The following is a 25,227-nucleotide window of genomic DNA, read 5'->3' on the forward strand; positions in this document are numbered from 1 at the left end:
GCTCAAGTAAATAATTTCGGTACCGGAATCATTCTTTGACCGTTTCTTGTCCTATCCTTTTGCACAGTACTTATGATCAGCGTACCGGCCATAACCATCGAGTCATTCCATGTAGCGGAGCTCTAAGGAGCGAATTCCCACTATATTCACAGAAGAGAGAATCGATCATGCGACTTACGCCCTTATTCTAGCACACGCTATATTTGTTTCTAATTTTTCTTAATGACCAAGTAAATTTCAATTCCCTTCGTCGGCCCACTGTCGCCAGTTTGCATTCTGTCAAAAATCTTCCGCCGCGAAGAAAAGCAAAACGGTGCGTGTGCAGCAGTGAAAGAGTTTCCTTTTTGGAAAATTGGAATTTTATTCCGGAATCGAGGCAGCAAACCTCGTTATAAACCAGTGGCGACAACTTCTACGTAATAATTACAAGGTGCAACAGTGAAAATATGGAATAGTGGCTGAATTGGGCAGTGTTTAGTTGAAACGAACGCAGGGCGAATCGAGCTGCCGCCGTGGATATATTTGGGGCTCGGTCTACGCCTCTTCTCACAAACGCTGCAAACAAACGACGACCCCATTGTTCGAGGCGAAGCATTTCGGAGAGGAGTGGACTTCCCGTGTCCCGTTCGGGAGATCCAGTTGCGGCTACGGATTACTTTTTACAGGAACTGTTTTGGAGATTAACTTTCGGAGTGTAGAATATTAGTTTGCTAATTGTTTTCTAATTTATTTGTCTATTTCATGGGATTTGCTGGGATTTGATTTCGGGCGATTTGGACATTGTATGGAAAATGGTTTAAAATTGTGTAAAATTGAATTCTATAAATTGTGAACAATGATACAAACGATTCAGGATGTCAGTGACTGTGTGCCGCTGTATTTACCGCATAGTCTGTACCTCAAGCCATCGGCCAAGTTCAATGTTTCCGTGGCCCTCCCGAATGCCATCACTGGCAAAACCATCTCCAACTATGAAGTCATGGAGAAGATGCGTCAGATGATCCTGCCGGACAAATTCTCGGTACTGAAGGTAAGTGTCCTATATCCTAGGGGGGATTTGCAGGCTCTACCCTATTTGGCATAATGTTCACTTCCAGCTCAGGTAGCAAGTTACTTTTTAGTGACTTGGTCACTATTTTCGACCTGGTCACAAAAAGTCACTATTTGCAACAAAAGCATTGTTTTTTTTTTTTTTTCAAATGGTAAGCAGCACTGGAAGAAAACCTGTAGTAGCTACTTAAATTCTAAGTATTGAGAAAATAAATGATTCCTGTTGACATTTCTGGGGAATATTATCAATGTATGATGGATTGTATGTCTACCATATTTTTTGAGGTTCTAGGAGAAATTTGAGGTGGAAATTATGGTAAAAATCGCAAAAATGGGTTTAGGCGGAATTTGGATAAATTTTAGCCGAAGATCGGGGCTATTTTAATTGTAGGACCTGTTACATTAATTCCTCATGGGATTTCTAGAGCGGAGCAATCTCCAGCGGAAAAATAGAAGGGATCTTCGAGCTACCCTTTCAAGATATTTTAACAAATTCCTACAGAAATCATGCAGAAATTGTCCCGGAGTTTTAACCAACAGTTATTCAAAGAAATCGATAGAAGTCCCTCCAGAAATTTGAATATTAAATAGGAATAAATTTAGCTAGCAATTCTATCAGTATTTTTGTGGTATGGCTGTTTGAAAATATGAAGGAAATAAATTGGTTATAGTTATCGAAAAATACACAGGCTTTAAACTCTCCAACTAATGCACAGCTATTGCGTATGGATGAGCAAAAATTGGCCTGTGAAATAAGTTGAAATCTACCCCAATGGGTTTATTCACAAATTTCATAATACCAAAAATGATAATTTTTGACATCCACTCACTTTTTGTATGCAACTTCTTCGAATTTTATATGAGCTGTAACATTTTCGAGAACATCCACCCATCCTCTTCAGCGTTATAAACATTGTGGCCTGCAAACAATTTACAAGAAAATCATTCGCAAGTTTGTTTCTTCGGAGTTCAGGGTTTGGAATATTGAAGAATTCTCTATCTTCATGAATATATACGTAGCCATAGGAAACCTCGAAGAAAGATCTCTCATGTAGTATCTTGAGTCACACTCTTTTCATTGATGTTACTTATAATTTGGTGATCCATTCCAGAGACCGAGTTATTTTAAGCAATATTTTTTCTGGGACGAGTGACTGAAAAGAATGGGGCCTTCCTTAGCCGAGCGGTTATAGCCCGCGGCTATAAAACAAAGCCATGCTGAAGGTGTCTGCGTTCGATTTCCGTTTGATCCTGGATCTTTTCGTAATGGAAATTTCCTTGGCTTCCCTGAGCATAGAGCTTAGTGACATTTGAACACACGTAGACTAGCATACGCTCGTCATACACAGTTTGTTTTTGTTTTCCTCAAAGAAACTTGCACACGCTTTCCAGACTCATCAAAATGCATATGGAAATATTATTCAATTTGAGAAATTTATACTTATATATTTCTGGGTGTTTTTGGAGACAGAGTGCATATTGTTTTCCTCTAAGGTTCACAACTACATTTACACTAGGGCACCCATACCATCGGGCGTGAAAACCGCTATAGAGTATCATCGTTTTTGCCACACGATATACAAATGCGAAAATGGCAACGTCGGGAAAGAAAGCTCTCAGTTAAGGTGAAACAGTTTGGAATCAACTGCTAAGATTGCACTAAAACTTCAAAGGCACAAATCTCGCGAAGAAAGCATCCCACAACAGCGCACTTTTTATTTTGGCTTTGTGCACTAGCAGAAAGCTTAAAATAAGAAGATCAGGAACATTTGCCAACTGTTTCTCCAGTTTTGTGCCTTTGAAAACGTGAGTAGGGGGAGAAGTCGGCTATTGTGCCGGCCATCTTTGGATTCCGAGATGTTTCACCTTAATAACTGTGGAAATGCTCATAAGAACACTAAGCTGAGAAGCAGGCTCTGTCCCAGTGGGACATAATGCCAAGAAGAAGAAGAATGACCACAAATGAATCTGCCGAAACTATTAGATTTATTGAACGAAATATTTTTTTATAATGTCAGTAGAGTGCATATTCACAAAGAAATTTCAGTGGACATTGTATAACCACTGCTTTTGGGTAGGCTTTTACGAATTTAGCCCAATTTGAATGAGCTTTTGATGGGCTTGGCAGCATTTATAAACAAAAACTGTAAAACTCTGTCTTTGTTGGGCCAAAACTCTACGAAAAAAATAGAATAACGCCACAACATGTCCACAAAACTGGTGCCTTTTCATGTGAAGAACATTTCGTGCAAATGTTAGCCGCATTAAGGAAAATCAAGCTGAAAAAATAAAAAGGGCGTAACTTCAAATTTCGAACTAATCTTTAAAAACCTAAATAAGATTTTGTTAATATGGTTGTGTACTTTCAAGAACTGCAGTCAGAATGTTGTGACGGTAATATTTTATCTTACCCTGCGTGCGTGGCTACATGCGCCAATATTTTATGTTGACAAATCAGTTTCATAGTTTCCAAGTAATTTTAGGGATGTCGTTTTCACACGCCTATACTCGTGCACAAAACAGTATCCTAAAGTAAAACAAGTTAACAATTAACAACCATCATAAATACACATGTTTGCTTACGTGGGAACGGAGCACTTTTTAAGGCTACTACAAACTCGGTGTATGCAAGTTAGTTTTTCAATAGAGTCAGAACCATTTCAACTCCTATCAAGTGTGCAGTGCCTTCTCCTAAACTCCTGTGCGCGTAAGCGTACGAGGTTTATTACAATGTTGTTTACATTTTGTGTATTGCACTGTGTAATCAAAATGAAATTTTAGTTCATTTTCTTGAATACAATTTGTAAGCCATATTTTTTTTAAAGAAAAATGCCTGGGCAACCGCAGACAATTTCAATAATCTAGAATCTAAGGAGTATTTTCACTGTGAGAGTGAGAGATATAGCTAAAAATTTTATAAGTAGCGTAAAATATTTATGTTATTTATTAGTGGAACATGGTCCATTCGGACCTAGTAACAGTTTTTAGGCCATAACTTTTAACCACGATAGGCATGAACAGTTTTATGTTTATGTCTAAGTGAAAGCCTTATTCAGTGCGCGCACCTACCTCTCAGAAAGTTTTTTGCTATCTTCAACCGGAATATGACTAGAAATGTTTGAACTTTCTTCAGAAGGTCCGAATTGGACCAACCCTGTTTCAATTCGGACCATATTCTAATATTCTAATCCAGACCACCAACAACAAAATAACACTCCGACTTGTTTGCTATCAAGTTTATTTACCTATTTTGTAATAGCAAGACTAAAATTTTGAACTTATTCATTTCATTTATTTAGTTAACATCTACACAGATAACACTGAATCAACAATTTCACGCCACAATACTCGGTTCGTGGCCGCATCTCTCCATCCTCGGTTCTGCCCCACGCTCGCCAAATCGATACGCACTTGATCCGCCCACCTAGCTCGCTGCGCTCCACGCCTTCTTGTACCAACCGGATCCGATGCGAATACCATCTTTGCAGGGTTGCTGTCCGGCATTCTTGCAACATGCCCTGCCCATCGTATCCTTCCAGCTTTAGCCACCTTCTGGATACTGGGTTCGCCGTAGAGTTGGGCGAGCTCGTGGTTCATCCTTCGCCGCCACACACCGTTTTCCTGCATACCGCCAAGGATCGTCCTAAGCACCCAATGTTCGAAGACTCCAAGTGCTTGCAAGTCCTCTTCGAGCATCGTCCACGTTTCATCCCCGTAAAGGCCTTAGGCGCCGTCCCCAAATTACGTAACGCTCTATGGGGAGGGGGGGAGTAGGCGAAAGCGTTACGACTCATACAGAAATTAAAAAAAATCGTACAAAAAGCGTTACGGACGGGGGGGAGGGGGTCCAAAAGGTTGCCAATTTTAGCGTTACGTAATAAATGGATGCTGCCTTATGAGCGTTTTGTACATGGTACATTTGGTGCGGGCGTGAATCTTTTTTGACCGCAGCTTCTTCTGGAGGCCATAGTAGGCCCGACTTCCACTGATGATGCGCCTCCGTATTTCACGGCTAACGTTATTGTCAGCCGTCATCAAGGATCCAAGGTAGACGAACTCGTCGACCACCTCGAACGTATCCCCGTCTATCGTAACACTGCTACCTAGGCGAGCCCTGTCGCGCTCGGCCCCACCAGCTAGCATGTACTTTGTCTTGGCCGCATTCACCACCAGTCCAACTTTTGCTGCCTCGCGTTTCAGGCGAGTGTACAGGTCTGCCACCTTTTCAAATGTTCGGCCGACGATGTCCATATCATCCGCGAAGCAAACAAATTGACTGGATCTCGTAAAAATCGTACCCCGGCTGTTAAGCCCGGCTCTCCGCATAACACCTTCAAGCGCAATATTGAACAACAGACACGAAAGTCCATCACCTTGTCGTAGTCCCCGGTGGGATCCAAACGAACTGGAGTGTTCGCCTGAAACTTTCACACAATTTTGCACACCTTCCATCGTCGCTCGTATCAGTCTCGTGAGCTTCCCGGGAAAGCTGTTCTCGTCCATGATTTTCCATAGCTCTACGCGGTCGATACTGTCGTATGCCGCCTTGAAATCGATGGAAAGGTGATGCGTTGGGACCTGGTATTCACGACATTTTTGGAGGATTTGCCGTACAGTAAAGATCTGGTCCGTTGTCGATCGGCCGTCAACGAAGCCGGCTTGATAACTTCCCACGAACTCGTTTACTACGGGTGACAGACGACGGAAGATGATCTGGGATAATACTTTGTAGGCCGCATTTAGAATGGTGATCGCTCGAAAGTTCTCACAATCTAACTTGTCGCCTTTCTTGTAGATGGGGCAGATTACCCCTTCCTTCCACTCCTCCGGTAGCTGTTCTGTTTCCCAGATTGTGCCTATCAGCCGGTGCAGACAAATGGCCAGCCTTTCCGGACCCATCTTTATGAGTTCAGCTCCGATACTATCCTTACCAGCAGCTTTATTGTTCTTGAGCTGGTGAATGGCATCCTTAACCTCCCTCAAAGTGGGGGCTGGTTGGTTTCCATCTTCCGCAGTACTGACGAAGGCATTTCCTCCGTTGTCCCATCTTTCATTGCCTGTGCTCTCAGCACCATTCAGGTGCTCGTCGAAGTGCTGCTTCCACCTTTCGATCACCTCACGCTCGTCGGTCAGAATGCTCCCATCCTTATCCCTGCACATCTCGGCTCGCGGCACGAAGCCGTTGCGGGATGCGTTGAGTTTCTGATAGAACTTACGTGTTTCTTGACACCGGCACAGCTGTTCCATCTCCTCGCACTCCGTCTCCTCCAGGTGGCGTTTTTTCTCCCGAAAGAGGCGGGTCTGCTGTAGCCGTTTCCGTTTATAGCGTTCCACGTTCTGCCGGGTCCCTTGCTGCAGCATGACCGCCCGCGCTGCATTCTTCTCCTTCAAAACCTCCTGGCACTCCTCGTCGAACCAATCGTTCCGTCGACTCCGTCCCACGTACCCGACGTTGCTCTCAGCTGCATCGTTGATGGCTGCTTTTACTGTTCTCCAGCAGTCCTCAAGAGGGGCTTCGTCCAGCTCACCCTCTTCCGGTAATGCAGCCTCGAGTTGCTGCGCGTATGCCGCTGCGACATCCGGTTGCTTGAGCCGCTCTAGGTCATACCGGGGCGGCCGTCGGTACCGTACGTTGTTAACGACGGAGAGTTTTGGGCGCAGTTTGACCATCACCAGATAGTGGTCGGAGTCGATGTTAGCGCCACGATAGGTCCTGACGTCGATAATGTCGGAGAAGTGCCGACCATCAATCAGAACGTGGTCGATTTGCGATTCTGTCTGCTGTGGTGATCTCCAGGTGTATCGGTACGGAAGGCTGTGCTGGAAGTAGGTGCTACGAATGGCCATATTCTTGGAGGCGGCAAAATCAATTAGTCGTAGGCCGTTTTCGTTCGTTAGCCGGTGGGCGCTGAACTTTCCAATCGTCGGTCTGAATTCCTCCTCCTGGCCAACCTGGGCGTTTAGATCTCCTATGATGACTTTGACGTCGTGGCTTGGGCAACTGTCGTACTCGCGTTCAAGCTGCGCGTAAAAAGCGTCTTTATCATCATCAGTGCTTCCGGAGTGAGGGCTGTGCACGTTTATTATGCTGAAGTTGAAGAACCGGCCTTTGATCCTCAACTTGCACATTCTCTCATTGATCGGCCACCACCCGATCACGCGCCTCTGCATATCACCCATCACTATAAAAGCTGTTCCCAGCTCATGTGTATTGCCGCAGCTCTGGTAGATGGTATGGTTACCTCTAAACGTTCGCACCATTGATCCCTTCCAACACACTTCCTGCAACGCTACGATGCCGAATCCGTCGGCAAGTATGCGTGTGCTCCCGATGAAGTTGAGAGATTTACAGTTCCACGTACCGAGCTTCAATCGCTAGTCCCTTTACGTCGCTGTGGTCTTCGCCGATTGTCCCGGTTCGTATTCTCTCGTTGATTATTCGTTGCTTGATTTTTTACGGCTGGCTTGCAGGGCCTGACACCAACCCCCTAGATTTCCGGAGGACCATTCCCTCTAAATGTTCGGAGGACCATAGTGCGCAGTTTAGCTTAGAGTCCTTCTCTGGCACTCGGACGATGATCAGCCGCCCCTGACATGGGGAACAGACGCTGTTGTGAGCCGCTCCTAACATGGAGTACAGACGCTCAAGGTTTGCAGAAGCAAAAGCAAACCCCCCCTTCCCTGTCAGCATACGACCAAAGTTCCCACCGGGGGTTGGTTACCCGATCTTCCCTAAGGTTACTCGTACCCCGGCCAGTACCGCGAGGAGGTAGGGATAGGAGTTGCTGGGCAAGAGGCTAAGGACCGCACAAAGGGGTCTATTTTATTCCTTCAGGTACGCGAGGTACCAATGGTACGCCATGCCCAGCCATTTGCCAACCAAATTTTGAACTTAATTGAAGACAAATTTAAATATCTATATATATATAAATATTTTAAGTCTGAACTAGCTCAAGTAAAATGTAGTTTGATTTGAAGAACGTAAGGTAAATTCGAATCCGTTTCAAAATTTAGTACAATCAACTCTTCCTGATTTGATTTTGAGGAGACTATTGAGTTAAGTAACATTCGGGGTTAGGATATCAAGACAAGGTTCACATGTTTTGAAGTTTTAGTTAATTTGACAAAATACATTCGAAATAGTTATATTAACGTTAACAATAATAATAATTAAACACACTGAAACTTTTCATGAAAATATGGAGTTAGCGAGTAAACTTGTAAATGAAGCTGTCATCGCGTTAGCAAACATCTAAAAGTTTCTAAATACTTTATTGAAGAGTTCCATATCCGACTTTCTCAAAAACAAATAACGAGCGGTGGGAATTATACAGAGCAGAAATGCAATTGCTGTCCTATAATGTAAGAACTAACATTGGAAATGTTGCAGTTATAATGTTGTCGAAATATTTCAACTAACATAACTGAACAGAAGAAAATTCAAGTGAAAAGAATAACATTTTCTTTGTTTACATATTACTTATGTTATTGTTCATTGGGAAGCCTTAACAAATGTTAAAGCTTATAGAAATCGTGGATATAACTGTTTGTTTTTGAATTTATTGTTCAAAACGGTAAACTTTTCACTTGCCCCACTTTTAGGGCAAGTGAAAAGTAAGAAGACATTTTTTTAAAACTTTTTCTGTCTTTTTTTCTTCAATTTTTCATAAAAATCAATTTTAGCATGCTGCTTATATTTGGTGGGAGTCAAGCTAAAAAATATACACGACCTCATTTGTTTCAATTTAAAGTCTCTAGAATTTGAAGAAACTCAACTATGCGAATTCCATTACCCACTTGCCCCACGGTACCTTACACATTTTTTGAAGTTTTAGTTGATTCGAAGAGAGAGTTAAAGAGATTCGATGAGAAAATAACACAGATAGATTCATTAATTATTGTTGCTTGCAAAAGCTTAGTACAGTCATCTCTCCCTTACTCGATATTTGGTATCTCGATATCAAGTTAGAGAACCATAGTAAAAGCTAATTTCATGGCTAACTCAATGATCCCTTGGATCACATTTGCACATTTGGTCAAATTTGTTGTGTTAGATCTGAGCTAGATGCTGAATAGAAACATGGTACAATTTATATATTACGATTTTTATAGTAGCACCAATGTTGAGAAATACTTGATGGTCCGAATTAGAACAGGGTCCGAATTGGACCATGTTCCCCTAAAGATTTTTAGAAATTCAAAAAACAGTTTTCAGTGAATTTTAACATAGTTTTCATGTGTCAGATCCATTGAAAAGCGGCAGCAAGGATTGTAATGGGAAATTCTGCCATCAGTTAACAAAAACTTTCTTGAAATGTTACTGAATGTTTTATGTAGATTTCAAGAAATGCTTATGAACAATGAATTCTTTAAATTATAATATTGCTTGAGTATGATCATAGATGACCGTACACTTAGTAGTTGCTACTCCGTGATTGACCAGAGCAACCGAAGTTGCACATAGATTAAATGAATGAGGGTTGAGATTAGTTTACCATTCTCAATGTGCACACATCAAGAGCTCATATTTTAAAAGTCAATAACAATGCCGGCCACGTCCTCACGATCATCGGAGAAGGGAAGGAATGTTAGTTAGACAACCATTGCTACTAGAGAACGAAGAATCTTCTGTATTTCCACAGTTGTCATGGGGAGGATATTGGGTTAGTGGGATAATGTAAAGATCTGAGAGTCACCTTTAGTGATGCGATTCATAACATATTCACGCCTAACCGGATTCGCGATATGATTTGATAACCGCATTGTACACATTGTGTTTGTCAACTACCCCTACAGGAACAAACAACGCGAAAAGGGCCAAACACTATACTCAATGACTTCTAATTAGGTATAACATTATTGAAAAAATAAACCAATATTGGTTTGGATTTCATTATTATTATGTGTGTCGGTACTAATGGTTGTGAATGAACCAGTAGATTGGACTATGGAATAAAACGTATATTCTCGCATAACTTCTGATCTCGCCCTGAAAGCCATTGGTAGCCACGTGTGTAGCTCGTTGTTTCTGAGCATTTGATTGGATTTTCATGTTATTTAACAACGCTATGGGGAAGAAAGGCTCATTATCTACCTGTCCGTTATGTTGGTTTGGATGCTTATTCTTTCATTTGCTCAGAAACAACGAGCAACACACGTGGCTACCAATGGCTTATAGGGCGTTATCTCAGAGTATGCGAGATATTATCGATAAAAACGACAAGTGCTTGATACCTTGGACAAGTGCTACTCAGTGTTTGGATTTTGATCCGAATAAGCCGATCGAACCATATTTGGAGAGTGTAACAGTTCGTGGCACATCGTAATCGGAGAGCCCTGTCTATGTTTGATTTGTAGCGAGATAGCGTTCAAGTTACAAGTGTTGAGACACAGTGATCAGCGCCAAACAGTGGGTAGTGTGTATCCGTCTTTTTTCCTTTCGAGGCTCAATTCGTTACTTTCCATGTACAATAAGTGTCATGCATGTTGTGTGAATGCAGGCGGATAAATGGGACAAAATTAAGGCTCGTGTGTCAATGATCGTTTTACCAGAGCCTATAAGGCCAAAAATACTACTGGGGTAAAATCAACTAAGGAACGTAACTTGTACAACAGTCTTCCCAAACGAACACCAAACACATTGGTTCAGGCGGTTTCGTACTCTCCTTGTACTTTGTTTTCGTGTGCAAACTGAAACGCTCGAAACTGAGGCCAAACCCAAACATGTGTAAAGTGAACATCGGTGCAAACGCCGGTTTGAAAACCGGTCCATTTGTACCTCGATTGCAACCGCAGTTTAAATTTTGGTGCAAATCTTCGGTTGCATGCGAGGTTCAGAACGATGACACAAACGGAGAAACAGAAAATTGTTGGTATCCACGCTTATCAATTTCTACTTATCGTGTCTTGTTGTTTGATATAGTAAAATCCTTCGTTTTTTTCATAAAGTTACCGCTAAATGTTTTTTAAAGTATTGATCTTAGTTGATCTGCTTAAATGGAACATTTATTCAAGCCTCAAGGGTCTTGCGATTTGAACTAAGAAGTTCCATATATGATCGTAGAAATTTATTTGCGTGGATTTCAACCGTTCCTTGTCTGCCTGCTTTGTGTCATTATTTGAACCCAAGTTTGAACCGAAGTACCTAGTAATTTGGCCACTTCCATTTGATTTTGCCGTAAATGGCCAAATTATATATGCGTAACGGTCTGTCCAAAATACTTTGATCTCCCTAAACATAATCTTTATGCATCATTCGAAAGATTTAAATTGCTGCTCCGAAAGAAAAATGCTAAACCTATCTGAAAACCTACTATTTTCTTTAAATTTTTTTGTATCATTCCTAAACGGCTACTACCGGAGCACTAGCGCAATTAGTCGAACACGTGAACCAATGGTTCAAGCGATATCTTACACGAACATAAATTTTATCATTCTTTTTTACTTTATCTGTCCGTCTGGTCTTCTTCTTCTTTCCGGCGTTACGTCTTCACTGGGACAGAGCCTGCTTCTCAGCTTAGTGTTCTTATGAGCACTTCCACAGTTATTAACTGAGAGCTTACTATGCCAATGACCATTTTTTGCATGTGTATATCGTGTTAGAGTGGTTCAAAAAATCGTTTTTGCTCCACACCGCTCATTCGATTCAAGATCAAATTCTGAGTGTCCTCCCAAAATTTGAGCTCATTCAGATGAAAATTGAGACTGCACAAGCCCTTCAAAGTTTATATGGGAATTACTATGGGAAATGCAAACAAATCATTCAATCGGTCATAGTGTTTGCCCATGTGCTCTTGGGGATTAGAGCTACGCTGATAATGTAACATACAATCATCAGCAATAACTTTGTCGAAGACCGTTTTCAAATCGGATGCCTCAGTAATTAGTTATTGATTTTTATGTGAGTTGTAAAACTTTGGCTTCAATAATTGGGCTAATCTGCAGGCATCACTGGATATATGTAGTAGAACATAGTAGCCATGATTTATGCGAGCTATCTTTCGCGCCAGATGCAGCATTGTTGCCTGTTCAGAAGATAAATGAGCACTACAGAAGAATTTGCGATTGGATTTAAATCAATAAGTAATTAACGAGCCGTCCGGTTTGAAAACAGTCTTCGTCAAAGTTGTAGCTGATGGTTGTATCTTACATTATCAGCGTAACTCTAATCCCCAAGAGCACATGGGCAAACACTATGACCAATTGAATGATTTGCTTGCATTTCCCATAGTAATTCCCATATAAACTTTGAAGGGCTTGTGCAGTCTCAATTTTTATCCGAATGAGCTCAAATTTTGGGAGGACACTCAGAATTTGATCTTGAATCGAATGAGCGGTGTGGAGCAAAAACGATTTTTTGAACCACTCTAATATCGTGTGGCAGGTACGAAGATACTCTATGCCCTGGGAAGTCGAGAAAATTTTCAATCCGGAAAGATCCTCGACCGGTGGGATTCGAACCCACGATCCTCAGCTTGGTCTTGCTGAATAGCTGCGCGTTTACCGCTACGGCTATCTGGGCCTGTCCGTCTGGTATTGTGTCTGAATTGCCTTCGATTATGTGGAAAGTCTGTGGTCAAAATTTATGAACCGAGATTCGCATAGCCGAGCTTGTGAACATCTTATAGCCGTTCATAAAGCCATGAATGGAAGGGAAAGAGAATCGGGGATGACATAGGGTAACTGGGGATAAAACGCGCCCTCTAAGGAAGGAAGCGTTTTTAGCTATGAAGAACATTATTATAAGCATTTTTTATTCATTACCTCATAGACAAACATGTTTTCTATCAAATAGTAGAAACAGCTATCCATTTCCTTTTTCTGGAGTTAATACCGTGATGCATCAATACCCGGACGCTTAAGTGGACACAAATCTTCAAATTCGAATATGAGTCTGTTGTTTTTGAAAAGCCTCAGTGTAATATTGTTTGAGACATTATTTCAAATAAGATCTTCACGAAAATGATTAGCTTTTAAGTAAAAACAATGATTTTAACATGAAAATCATTAAAATATTAGAGCATGTCTTGTCTATAAATCCGGACACCTGATGCAAACGATGTCCTTAAATCCGGACATTTTTGAATCAAAATCCGGACATCTGTATTGTAGCATGTAAAATTCGTTTATTTTTAATGAAAACCATATCGACACACAATCAAATATAAATATTGAATAAGCTTTAAGTTCGCGTTTGCCCTACAATGTCAAAAAGAATAGCACGTCTGAATTATTAGTGGTTTGATAACCTGAGCCGAAATGCATGTAGCAGGAACTGCAGTCGACGCGGCTCGAGCTGTTATTATTAAAATTATACACTATTTATTTCACTATCAAGTGGATTTTGATAACTCACTATGCTTCCTATAGTTATTTTTCAAGTTTTCTCTTATTTTTTCTTGCTTGAAACTCACTTACACTAGTTAAACGTGGCTCTTTTAGACGATGTCCGAATCTTGAAACACTGGCTCGTAATCCCGGACAGTCTTTGCACACACCAATAAATGTTTATTTCCAGATTATTCAACAACTATTAAAATAAATTTTCTCAAACACTTATGATTTAAACTTGCTCTAAAAATACACTTCATGAACTTTTTCTCCAATCAAACGATGTATGCGCATTCACCGATAGTCAAACTTGAGTTAGAGTTGGGCCGCGACGAAAAGACGTCCAACTCGAACACATTATTTGTTTTTATTTTTATTAATTATATGACGATGGTTACTAGATTAAAATTTAATGTAAAATGATTAGAATGGTTAATATCAAAAGGAGGGAATAAAAACCAAACATAGTGTCACTTAATTCTAACTTTAATTTACTAATATATTCAGAGTGTCCGGATATTGGTACCGTCCGGATTTTGATTCACCACGGTACATCAATTTTTATGAAATGCTTGCTTATTTGCATTTTTATATTTTGCGGGGTGAAACGCGCCACCTGATCTCGGCAGTCTTTCGCACGCGCGTATGCGCAATAATACTTGCAAATACGTTGCATACATAAGGGCGTTTGATCAGATGTTATTGTTAGATTATAGTATACATCAATACAGAGTCAGAATTAGGGCGAATGTGAACACTAATACATTGTCAGTAATATCGGTTAGAAGTTCAGCGGATATAATTTCAATTCTATATTATGTTTCCGATCGATTTAATCGCATGATGCATTTTTGTATGATCCATTACAATATTACTTTTGTAACAAACCATTTGATTTATTTTCATATTATGAACAACATGTTAAAATAAATATAAAAGCATCATGCGCCATTCATCAAAATTGAGGATCGCTGCGCCCCTCGGTTTTTCGTCTTCTTCAGTTTGACAGCAGCGATTGCGCCTTTCTACCTCATCCTTCTGGTTTGACTATAGAAGAGTGCATGGTGACGTCACGAAAAATTCTCCTTCTCTGTCCCTCTTTCATCACGCTCAATTGACTGTCCTGCTCTTTGACACTCACTGCTGGAATTGTTTAGATTTTTTTTATATGGAGTTGACATTCACTGCTGGAATTGTTGACATTTTTTTTATATGGAGTTTCGAGGTTAGGTCAAGCGTGCAACGATCTATCATCAGCTTCGCCGTTTTGCTACGCTCTTTCACACGAACCTTCTTCACTATCGACCTTCTGCACACTCAGTTTTAAATGCGCCCTGCTGCAACACTCAATCGCAAATGCGCCCGGTTACCGTAGGGCAGTGCTGGAAAAGTTCGCACCACGAAGCAGCTCACGAGTGTATACCAACGCATAACAAACATCACAGACTCGGGATCTGGCTAGGTGTGAGTAAGCCCGCACCCGTCTGCTCGGGAGAACATGTCAAAAGAAGTAGCAACAAGCTCGCGAGCGTTTACTCGCGAATAACCGAGCAAGGTGTGATTTATTATGGTTTTGACAGACAAATTAATTGTATAACCATCATATCGACATTAAACTTCTCGTTTGTAGTCAAAAGCCCTTGAAAACCATAAATCTCGGAGGGTAAGCAGCTTTTTTCCCAAAAGCACAATATGACTCTGAGCAGCTCCGAACACGTTCGCGAATCACTTTTAGCTTCAGTTACTCGGGAGTCGACAGATGCGAGTAAGCCAGCGCTCTGACGCTCGGGAGCGTTTGGTTTTGTTTTTGTTCAGTTCAGATGAAGCGTTCGCCACTTTCCATCACTGCCGTAGGGGGAGAAGGTGGGCGAAATTGACATCAGAGTTCGTATCGAAAGAGAATATCAAATGCGCCTTTATGTTTTTCTCACTTATTTCGTGAAAAACGTTATTTTTCAGAAACAGTTGTGCATTATATGATTGTAGTTTATCAAATAAACTGTTAGGTGAATAAAACTCAATTTGTTTACATTTGTCAGTTAGGCCGTTGTTCTGGTACTGTATTGACATGCTGATTCGAAAAATGTGCATTTGTAAGGCTCAAATTGACACGTAACTACAGCTTGGTATTACGTTTGCTGGAATTTGAATTCAAACGGCTGTTTAAGTGTTATGAAATAGGAGTGGCCGTTTTGCCCCACGAGTTGATTAAAGTTTAAGTTCCTCAATACGCCTTTTAAGGATAAATTCAACACTTTTTTTCGCATGTAATGCGAACTATGGGAATGCACAAGCCGATTCTCGGAGATAGTTGCAAAAGTTTTGTTGTTTATTGGCTTAAAAAATGGCCTAGAAAATAACAAAATTACAACGAAAACAACAAAAAATGTTTTTTTTTTTAAGTTTTTTGCGATTTTTGCCAGGAAAACACTTAAAAATATTTATAGAGAAGCATTTCAATACATTTTCCATTATCTCGGGTGAAAAACAGCGTTCCAAAGCACGTCGTTCGTTCAAAACAAGGATGGCGCCTTTTACCCCAACGGCGCATTTTACACCCAGTTCCGCTACATTTTGTTTTAAGTAGATCATCAAAAAGTTCGAAGTTAAAAATAATAATAGATATGAAAACGTGTATTGTTCAAATTATGCCAAACAGCGGTATGACAAACAGCATTACGTATGCCAAATGGGGTAGAGCCGGATTTGCAATGTAGGTCCAGATTGATTGATTCTGAACAGGTGCGATCTTTGTCACAGGTTTCCAAAAGTACGGTTGGATTCATTCGCTTCGAGGGCGAACTGGAAGACCGAAGCAAACTGCGTCATGTGCTGGGACGACTCGACGGACGGCCGATCCGGCTGCCGGGCTTCAGTGAATCGGTGAAACTGCGAGCATCGGAGGCGAAAGACGATTTCCCGACTCGTCACGATTGGGATTCCTTCTTTCGCGATGCTCGGAACATGGACGAGATGAAGGCCGGCGAGCGGCCGGACACGATCCACTTTGCCAACCTGCCGATCAAGTGGTTCTGTCCGAGGCACATGGAAAACGAAGACAACGCCAAACCCAGTGAAAGCATTTTCAAGCGGATTTTCGAAAAGTTCGGCGATGTCCGGTGCGTGGATATTCCTATCTGCGACCCGTACCGTTCACAGATGAAGGCGCATATGTCGGGCATGCAGAAGTTTAGCTTCGATCAGGAAATGTACTTTGAAGGGTAAGTCGGTTTCTATCAAAAATGAATGATCATCTCTTCTTCACCTACACTTCGAACTCCGTGAGGTTGAAAACGTTTCATCGAGAGAAGTGAAAGCAATGTTTTAATGTTTGATAGAAATTCCCGTAGGGGAAAAGCACCAGTATTCGACCTAGCACTAATTTTCGACCCAATCATACAATTTTAGCCTACTTTGTATGAAAATCCGAAAACTAGCACAGATTTCTTGTAGGTCGAATATTAGTTTCTGACGAAATTGTTATCAAACAAGAGAATATTCCTTGAAAATGACTCCAAATCTTGAAGTTATTCAGATCGGAGAGGATTCTAGGATATCATGTCATATAAAAATTGATGATCATTTTTCCGTTTATTACGGTTTTAGACACATCGAGTAGGTATCTCTTAGAGCTAACGGTTTACTTTCCTACTTCTAGCTATGTCCAGTTCAGCGAGTACGTAGGTTTCGTAAAAGCGATGGATGAGTTCCGAGGGATGAAGCTGGTTCATAAGGAGGTGGACAAGAATCTGGCAATTACCATTGCCGTGGACTTCGATCGGACCAAACACTTGAGCGATTCTTCCATCAAGAAGCGAAAGGTGGTACGGAATCGACTGATTGCAGCCGATCGCGAGAAGGAAGAGCTGGAGAAGAAGCGCGTAGCTGAAGAAGAGGCCAAAAAGGATCGCGAGAGGTTTGAATCCGTCCAATACTTTGTTTTCATGCTTCTTTATTCTCTACAATAGTTTAACCTTAGGCTACTGGCCGACTATTGAATGGTAATATCAATTGAAGTAAAAGATGTCTTAGCTTCCACCGACCCGAACGCCAAAAAGCGCCGGGTTCGGATCTGGAAGATTCGATTGTCTTTGCTTTGATCTCCCCTTTCCAGTAGATTCTTTCCAACAGCCGTTAAGCAGACTCTTGTTAGAACCCACATTCTAACGACTGCAAAAAAGTGAAGTGCGATGAAACGAAAAAAAAGTGCGAAGTTCTTGAGGAATCTGAGAAGGTTTCGGCCAACGATGAAAGTTCTGTATGGATGCCACTTGTATATTCCACAGAAAGCGTCAGGAGGAGCAGCGGAAGGCAGAGGAACTGAAACGCATGCAACGGGAGCAACGTCGAAAGGAGAAACATCTGCAAAAACTGCGTCAGAAAGAAACAGATGAAATAAGTTTGAAGATTCTGCAAGAGGAACGGAAGCTGATGGAGACACAGCGGAAACTGGAAAGCATTAGATTGATCGATGGATTATTCGAGAGAATGAAGGTAAGGCTTTACTTTGATACCTACAGGGCTGGTAGCAGGTCTGTTTTTAGAGGTCACTATTTTAAGTCAAGTCTCTATTTTCAATGAGTGTTTTTAAAGTCTCTCTTTTAAGTATAATGTTGTCTAAAGTTACTTTTTTCCCTGGCCAAGATCACAGGGGTTGACGGTGCCAAAGAAAGTATAAGGTGCACCATAGTAATATCCGTCTGTGAAACATATCACCTTCCCAATACTTTGGCACACCTCTAACGGTTCATGATTTATCATGAAACGGCTGCATTCAGGCGGAGGATCTGTTAATATGTTTCGGCATATTATCAGGTCCTCTTCGAACGGAGGGACCGCCAGGGCTCAGTAGTTACTTATAAACTAGTGCTGGTTGTTGATGTTTCAGTCCGTTTATACGAGCTGTAGCATCCTTTGTACTAATCAGTAATGGTGGTTAAGTTTCAAAGCTAACGTGTGATCAATCGTTTTATAATGCAACATTGGAATGGGTGTTTGGTAAAACTGTAAGTTACACTCGACGTTATAAAATAAGTGATTGTGTAAGTGCTAATAACGATATTTGAAGAAATGTATGGTGATGAAAGAAAATGGCATTAGAAGTGATTGTGACAGTTTTGTTTAAAACACGTACATAAAAATGATAATATGAACCCTACTAGTTTATTGATGGTTATAATACATTCTACAATCATTTCTCTGAATTCTTGATAAAAGTGACAGCAAGTGCAATGGAATTTATCGAAATGGTTTTATTTTTTCTGTAACTTTCTTAATCGTAGTTCGATTATCTTTCAATAATTTATTAATGATAACAGATGGGAAATGGTAATAAAAATGAATTCTGAAAGTATTGTGACGTTATTGTGATAAAAATTGTAGTTGTGATAGTGAAGTGATAAAATGGAAAGTATACATGTATGATGTGTATTACGGAAGTTAATCGGTGGTATAAGTGATAGTGTCAAAAACAAAAGTGTGGTAATTATGTGACAGTGACTGATGAAATGAAATGGGGAATGAGGAGCTTTTAATAAAACTATTTCGTTCTTCACTTCAACCACCTTAGTAGCATTTCAAGTCTTATCATAGTTTTATAGTAGTCTGGAATACTAGACTTCAAAACTACGGCAAGGGCTGATTGCTGCTAGGGTACACAGTGACCATTTGAGCAACATTGCTTAGGAACGTCTGTGTGATGAAAGTAATAGAGGCTTATAAAGGCAAATGTAGTGAAGGAGCTTAGGGTAGTTTAAAAGTCCCAGTACTATCCCTATTGCTACTGACAAAAAAAAATGTTGTCCAAAGTTACTTTTTCCAATTTTTCGATGAAATTGTACTCTGGTGTTTGTGAGGAAAAATAATCATAATCTTTCGGTTGTCACGCGAATTTTTGTAACGCGAGTAGTCGCGCTTTGTACTTTGTACAACACACTTGGTTTTGCGAATATCCCAGGAGCCTGACTACTTAGAAAAATGGCGTCTTCGGCAAAGTTGTTCAGTGGCTCAAGGGCTATCATTAATCGAGTTAGTTGATTTTAAATGTTGCCAATAGGTGACGCTAGTGAGCATGACACATTTGTTTGGCAGATCTCAGGAGCTTGACCACTTAGAAAGATGGCATCTCCGGCAAAGTTGTTTAGTAGCTCATATCCTTTCTTTTTTTAATCCTTGAAGTTCGAGACTAGCTAAAATAATGATGGCCCTTGAGCTATGCATCAATTTTGTCGAAAATACCATACACCCGATTCTGTTTTTGCACGGATTTTTTTACACGGCCGTGCAAAAAAAGTTTCCATACATTTTTTCCGCCAAAACCTTATTTTTGCATGAAATGTCGAGAAATGGTGTTACTTTTTTTTTGCACGGTTTTTGAAATTTTGAACTGAAAACTTTTTTTTGCACGGTACGGGGGATGTACAAAAACAAAATCGGGTGTATTTCTAAATGGTTGGGATCCTGAAGTACCAGCAAAACAAACGTTTCATGCTCGCTAGCGTCGCCTAGTGGCAAAATTTTGAATCAACTAGCTTGAACAATGATAGTTCTTCACTTACTGGACAACTTTGCCGAAGATGCCATCCTTCTAAATGGTCAGGATCCTGAAATAGCTGGAGAACAAAAGTAAAAGTTCCATGTCTACTAGTGCCACCTAGCGGTCAAATTCCGAAATAAATGGGGTATCATTAGATAGTCCTCCAATTCCAGAACAACTTTACCGAAGACTCCATGTTTCGAAATAATTTGGATTTTGAGATATACCGATTTAACAATTCAGTCGTCGCGTTGTTGTATTTTGTACAACAGGGATGAAAAAACCTCGCTCATCGTACACAACATCAGCGTTGTGGTTCTGACGGTGGCAAACCGCGCGACGACTGAAGGGTTAAAATTGCGGTCTACTCATTATGCGACTTCTATGCTGCCCATAAACGCATAATTGTCCCATGTGAATAGGAAATCCAGCAAGCACGGGACTGACATGCGTTTATGGGCAGTATGTACATTTGTTGATTTTACCGCATTATAAAGAGCCATACTGTAAACAAAAACTGTTGAGTATTGTTCTTAGGAATTCTTGAGGAATACTTTTTATACAGGATTTTGCTTTCTAAAGTTACTATTTTGTAATTACTCAGTCGCTACCAGCCCTACCTTGGTATACCAAGTATTCGATTTTAAATTCCGTTTTTTTTAGATCAAGCAAGCTCTATTGGAAGGAAAAACGAACAAGGCCCAGTCTTCCAAGAAAACCACTGTTCCTACAAACAAAAAGGTGGACAAACTGAAGGCGGCTCAGCAAAAAGAGATCGAGAAAATGCGTCAAAGAGTTAAGGAGGTCAAGGATGGTAATTTGCTGAAGAATTTCCTAGGAACTTCCGCTCGCAGTCCTACGCCACGATCTCGTTCGCCAAGCATCAATACTATCAGCTCGGACGACAGTATACTGAACGATTTCCCAGCAGATGCGCGAACGAAGAAGAAGAAAAAGAAGAAAAATAATTCGGATGATGAATCCTCCGAGGTCGATTCCGATGATGAACAGGAACCGGCACAAGAAGCACAGCCAGCAGCTGCTGCGGTGCCATATCCAGCGGTTCCGCCCACTATGGCAGCCTACCCAGGAATGTATCCAGGATTCGATTGGGCCGCTATGGGGTATGCATATCCCTATGACCCTTACTATGCACAGAGGGCAGAGTACTACGCTAGTGCAATGGCCTATCGTGGGTACCGTGGCGCACCTCGAGGTGGAAGATATCCGAGAGCACGTGGCCGAGGCGGCTATCGAGGTCGTGGCTACTATAGGGAAGATGGTTATGGTGACTACGACTACCATGATCGTGATCGAGATAGATCCAGGTCATATTCAAGGTCTCGATCTAGGTCGAGGTCAAGATCGCGATCTCGTCGACGAAGATCTCGCTCTAGAAGTCGTGGTCGCTCTCGATCTCGTAGCCGATCACGTCGATCGCGCAGCAGATCTCGATCATCTCGGTCTCGATCAAGATCAAGGACATCATCAAGATCGCGACGATCCCGATCGAGGTCAAAGTCTGATCGTTCTCGATCGAAAACACGCCGATCCGAGTCAAAATCCAAAAAGCCTGTACAGATGTCGAAGCCTACCGCTAAGCATCTGGCTTCCACTATACGAGATTCAAGATCCAAGTCCAGATCAAACTCAAGGTCTAAGTCTCGCTCGAGATCACGATCCAATTACCGTCATCGTTCTCGCCATCGTCATCGATCGCGCCGCCGAAGATCTTACACCAAGGAACCGGAAGATGAAACTGTTCCCGAATCATTCCGGAAGCATCGCATCGTGCTTCAAACGGACAAGCTTGTCAAGAGCGCTAAGGAAATCGAAGAGGAAGTTCGCGAACATCTAAGGAAGCAACAGGAAGAAGAGGATCGACTACTGAAGGAAGCTGAGGAGAATAACCACGATGGAAACACCTCGGAAACTACATCGAGGGAAAACAATATCAACCACAAAAGCTCAAAGCGGTCATCCCGGCGACCTTCGCGTTCTCGAACAAGGTCCAAGTCGCGTCCCAAATCACCTCCGAAATTGTACTCCAAAAGTCCTTCTCCAGCCCGAGTCAAGTCCCGCTCTAAATCCCCGTCGAAACATAGGAAAAATAAAGAACCATCTCGATCGAAATCTCCCCCAAAAGAGAAACGCTCCAGAGACAAACATCGCCGGGAGCAATCACGTTCGAAGTCACCTCCCAACGGACCGGTCAGGGAAGTCCGGAACAACGATGTCGATAGCGAGAGAAGCCACCGACGTCGGCACAAATCACACTCGGAGCGGTCCGACCGCAAACGGAAGTCCCGATCGGTGGACAGTGCCAGGCTGTCATCGCCCAAGCGGAAGCCCAGGGAGCGTAGCCCATGAAAACAAATTACTATTATTGCAGAAATGAAGTAACATAATTAGAGAAGCGATTTTTATCAGAACTGAATATGCGCTTCTAGAAGTAGTAGTAGTTATGTTCGGTTGAATACTGAATTGTTTTAACTTTAGAGACTAAAACGAGCTCTAAGCTTTTATATAGGAACAAAATGATGAATAAAGCGTCTGTAAAAATGAACCTTATTTATTTAAGATCCGGAAATGACGAAACTGTACCTGTATGCTTTGAAAATAATTGTGCTACATACTTTCCGCTGAGTAAGGTACAGAGCTATTCACGTTGGCATTGAAAAGCGTTGCAAAATAAAAAGCACTTTAGTACAACGCATATTATGGCCAAATATGAGCTCTGTAGCCGTAGTAAATCAAAAGTGCCAAGAATAGGCTCCGGCCTCAATGGTAGCTACATTTTCATGTCCAACAACGGTAAGTAGGGTAGGGCGGGACAAGGTGAGCACCTTAAGGGTAAACCGATTTTTGCTGAATGTGATCATTATTTTTTATTTCAAATTATATGGAAGTGTTATATGTATAACATGCTTTCTATCAGCTAAAAACATAACGGGGAATGCTTCGACCGGACGTCGTGGCAAAAAGCGACGGAAGAAGAGTCTCAAATGAACAACGGAAGCTAAGAGTCAACCAATCTTCCGGTAGGACGAAAAGCGTTGAAATGCAAGTGGGTTAACAAGCTGAAGACTAAGGCGGCGTCCATTTATTACGTAACGCTAAAATTGGAAATTTTTGAACCCCCTCCCCCCCCCCTTCGTAACGCTTTTTGTATGAAAATTTTTAAATTTTTGTTTGAGCCGTAACGCTTGAGCCTACTCCCCCCTCCCCCTAGAGCGTTACGTAATTTGTGGATGCCGCCTAAGAGTTTATTCGCAATTTCATAACGCTAAATATGGCTGTTTTCGACACCCACCCAACGCTTTTGTTCTACTAATTTTGTATGAGCTGTAACATTTCGAGAACACTCACCTATCCCTAATGGATCATAATGATCTGATCATTGAAGGCAGTTTTTGCAATGCTCACCGCATCAAAACAAAGGCGCCACTGTATATTGGATTTAATATTGTGACAGCATTGCTGTTCTGTCAAACACACAAGGCTACGGTGGCACTATCTATGCTTTCCATAGCGGCCGTTTTGGTTATTTTAATGATCCATTCTGGACCATAATTCCGACAGATCAGTACAGCGTTACAAAGCTCGACTCGTCTTCATTGCCGTTTATGTCGACGATTTGCTGATATTTTCCAACCCGTCGAGGTGGGTGGAATACGTCAAGAAACAGTTGATGTCCAAATTCCACATGAAAGATCTCGGAGATGCGGGACAAGTTTTGGGAATGCGGATCTCTCGTTCAGGTGATACGGTTATTCATTTATTTATTTGTTTCATTAATTCAACGGACTTATTTAGTCTAATTGAATTTGCTTATTCTAGGCTTACAAACAATTACTTCCGATTGGAACTGAACAACGTAATAAACACATATTTTCATTAACAAATATCTTTCTACAAAACAATATGATCAAACGGCAAAACAATAGTAAAACATCTAACAAAAAGTTTCAACTGAAATGATTTTGACAATGAACAATTACATAACAACAGGTTTCCAAGTACATAGCTTTTTAGTGAATTCTCGAAATTTAATGTTTTTAGGCCATACAGAAGAGGTCATTGCGGTCGATTTCCATTTTCTGTCTAGAACAACTTTAAAAGAAATATAGTCCAAATCGTTGCAAGCAGCCCAGCGTGGAACAAGTTTTCGAACGTTTTTGCATTCATCATTGCAAGCACCCAAACATCGAGACACCATTAGTTGAACATCTTTTTCAGATACGCTTGCATCAATATTCGTCAGTAATAGAGTGAATCTCTCATCCACAGAATCAGATGACTGTCGGGATACTTCGGGTGTAAACGGCATTTCTCTGAGCAGGTTGATACTACTAAGCTCACTCTCCTGTTGTGGAGATGGACGTGGAGTAGAATGTCGATCAGCAGAATGGCATGTTGAAGCAAGAACGGACATTATAGCTTCAACTTTACTTTTCAGCTCCTCAACCTCACGATGCAATCCACCAATTGCTTCCCCGTTGGCATTATCGTTAGCCTCTTTTTGCTTCTCTCTCCACTGCACAAATTTTGATAAGCAATCGTCACACAACCAAAAGCTGTTCCTTTTTGGTGGTGACACAGCAGCAAGGGTTTCACTGTTCAGCCTAACACAAGCAGCGTGATATATGCCAGTACACGATCTATTGCAATAGACGAACGGTTGATCTTTTGTTGCGGCATGATGAAGGCATTTTTTGCATTCCATGTTGTTTGACGCAGTATTTCCAATATTTATTGCAGGCAACAAATTATTCGTAGTACGAGCAATATGAAAACTGAATTCGTAACAGCTACTAATCTGCCCATACTCGCATAACAGTCCCATATGGATTTTAACCATTTTTTAGTTAACTTCATGAATGGTGTTTATTTTTAGTGTACTTTATGAAATCATGCTTAAAATTGAAGTTTTGTATGGACAAAATGCGAAAAAAATACCAAATCATGTGCGTCCCATATTGAAAGTACCCGCATATTAGTCCCATTAGTGAATTACAAAGAAGTTGAAGCAAACCTGGCCCTGTTATCAGTTTTGTAATCTTGCATCGTATTGTTTTTTATTAAAAGGAGAAATAATACAAATTTCAATTACTCAAACCATGTTTATTCATGTAAAGTATTTATGTTTACGTGGTATTAACGTTTTCCCAGAATGACTTCTGTTGCGATGTGCTAGAGCCACAACTCAAAATGTGTGCTTACGAGCCTCTAAACCAAAAATAGTCAAAAAAAATCTTCCTTTTAAGTAAATGCTGCTGCTCTCACTACTATTGTACTCCGGCCAATGATCA

General features: G+C 41.2%; 1 protein-coding gene across 3 annotated transcripts; it reads left to right on the forward strand.

Annotated features, from left to right (window-relative positions):
* The first annotated feature begins 264 nt into the window (after positions 1–264).
* Positions 265–22,486, forward strand: LOC5572565 (A-kinase anchor protein 17A). Of its 3 annotated transcripts, XM_021855083.1 has the most exons (6): positions 265–430; positions 854–1,030; positions 16,123–16,601; positions 17,039–17,296; positions 17,667–17,874; positions 20,579–22,486. In XM_021855083.1, the coding sequence occupies exons 2-6, from the start codon at positions 980–982 to the stop codon at positions 22,283–22,285; spliced, it is 2,703 nt and encodes a 900-aa protein (XP_021710775.1). In that variant the 5' UTR covers positions 265–430; positions 854–979; the 3' UTR covers positions 22,286–22,486. The 3 variants fall into 3 exon arrangements, with proteins under 3 accessions (XP_021710775.1, XP_021710773.1, XP_021710774.1); XM_021855081.1 differs by having other exon boundaries at positions 265–1,030; XM_021855082.1 differs by having other exon boundaries at positions 265–1,030; positions 16,141–16,601.
* Positions 22,487–25,227: the final 2,741 nt, after the last annotated feature.

The sequence above is a fragment of the Aedes aegypti genome, chromosome 3 (assembly GCF_002204515.2).
Source record: "Aedes aegypti strain LVP_AGWG chromosome 3, AaegL5.0 Primary Assembly, whole genome shotgun sequence".
Classification (NCBI taxonomy): Eukaryota; Metazoa; Arthropoda; class Insecta; order Diptera; family Culicidae; genus Aedes; species Aedes aegypti.

Bases quoted from the DNA above. Each gene is read 5' to 3' on its own strand.
- LOC5572565 (XM_021855081.1), top strand. From the start codon at position 836: ATGATACAAACGATTCAGGATGTCAGTGACTGTGTGCCGCTGTATTTA. The intron at 16,602-17,038 runs GTAAGTCGGTTT...TCCTACTTCTAG, and splicing joins CAGGAAATGTACTTTGAAGG to CTATGTCCAGTTCAGCGAGT. The intron at 17,297-17,666 runs GTTTGAATCCGT...TATATTCCACAG, and splicing joins GCCAAAAAGGATCGCGAGAG to AAAGCGTCAGGAGGAGCAGC.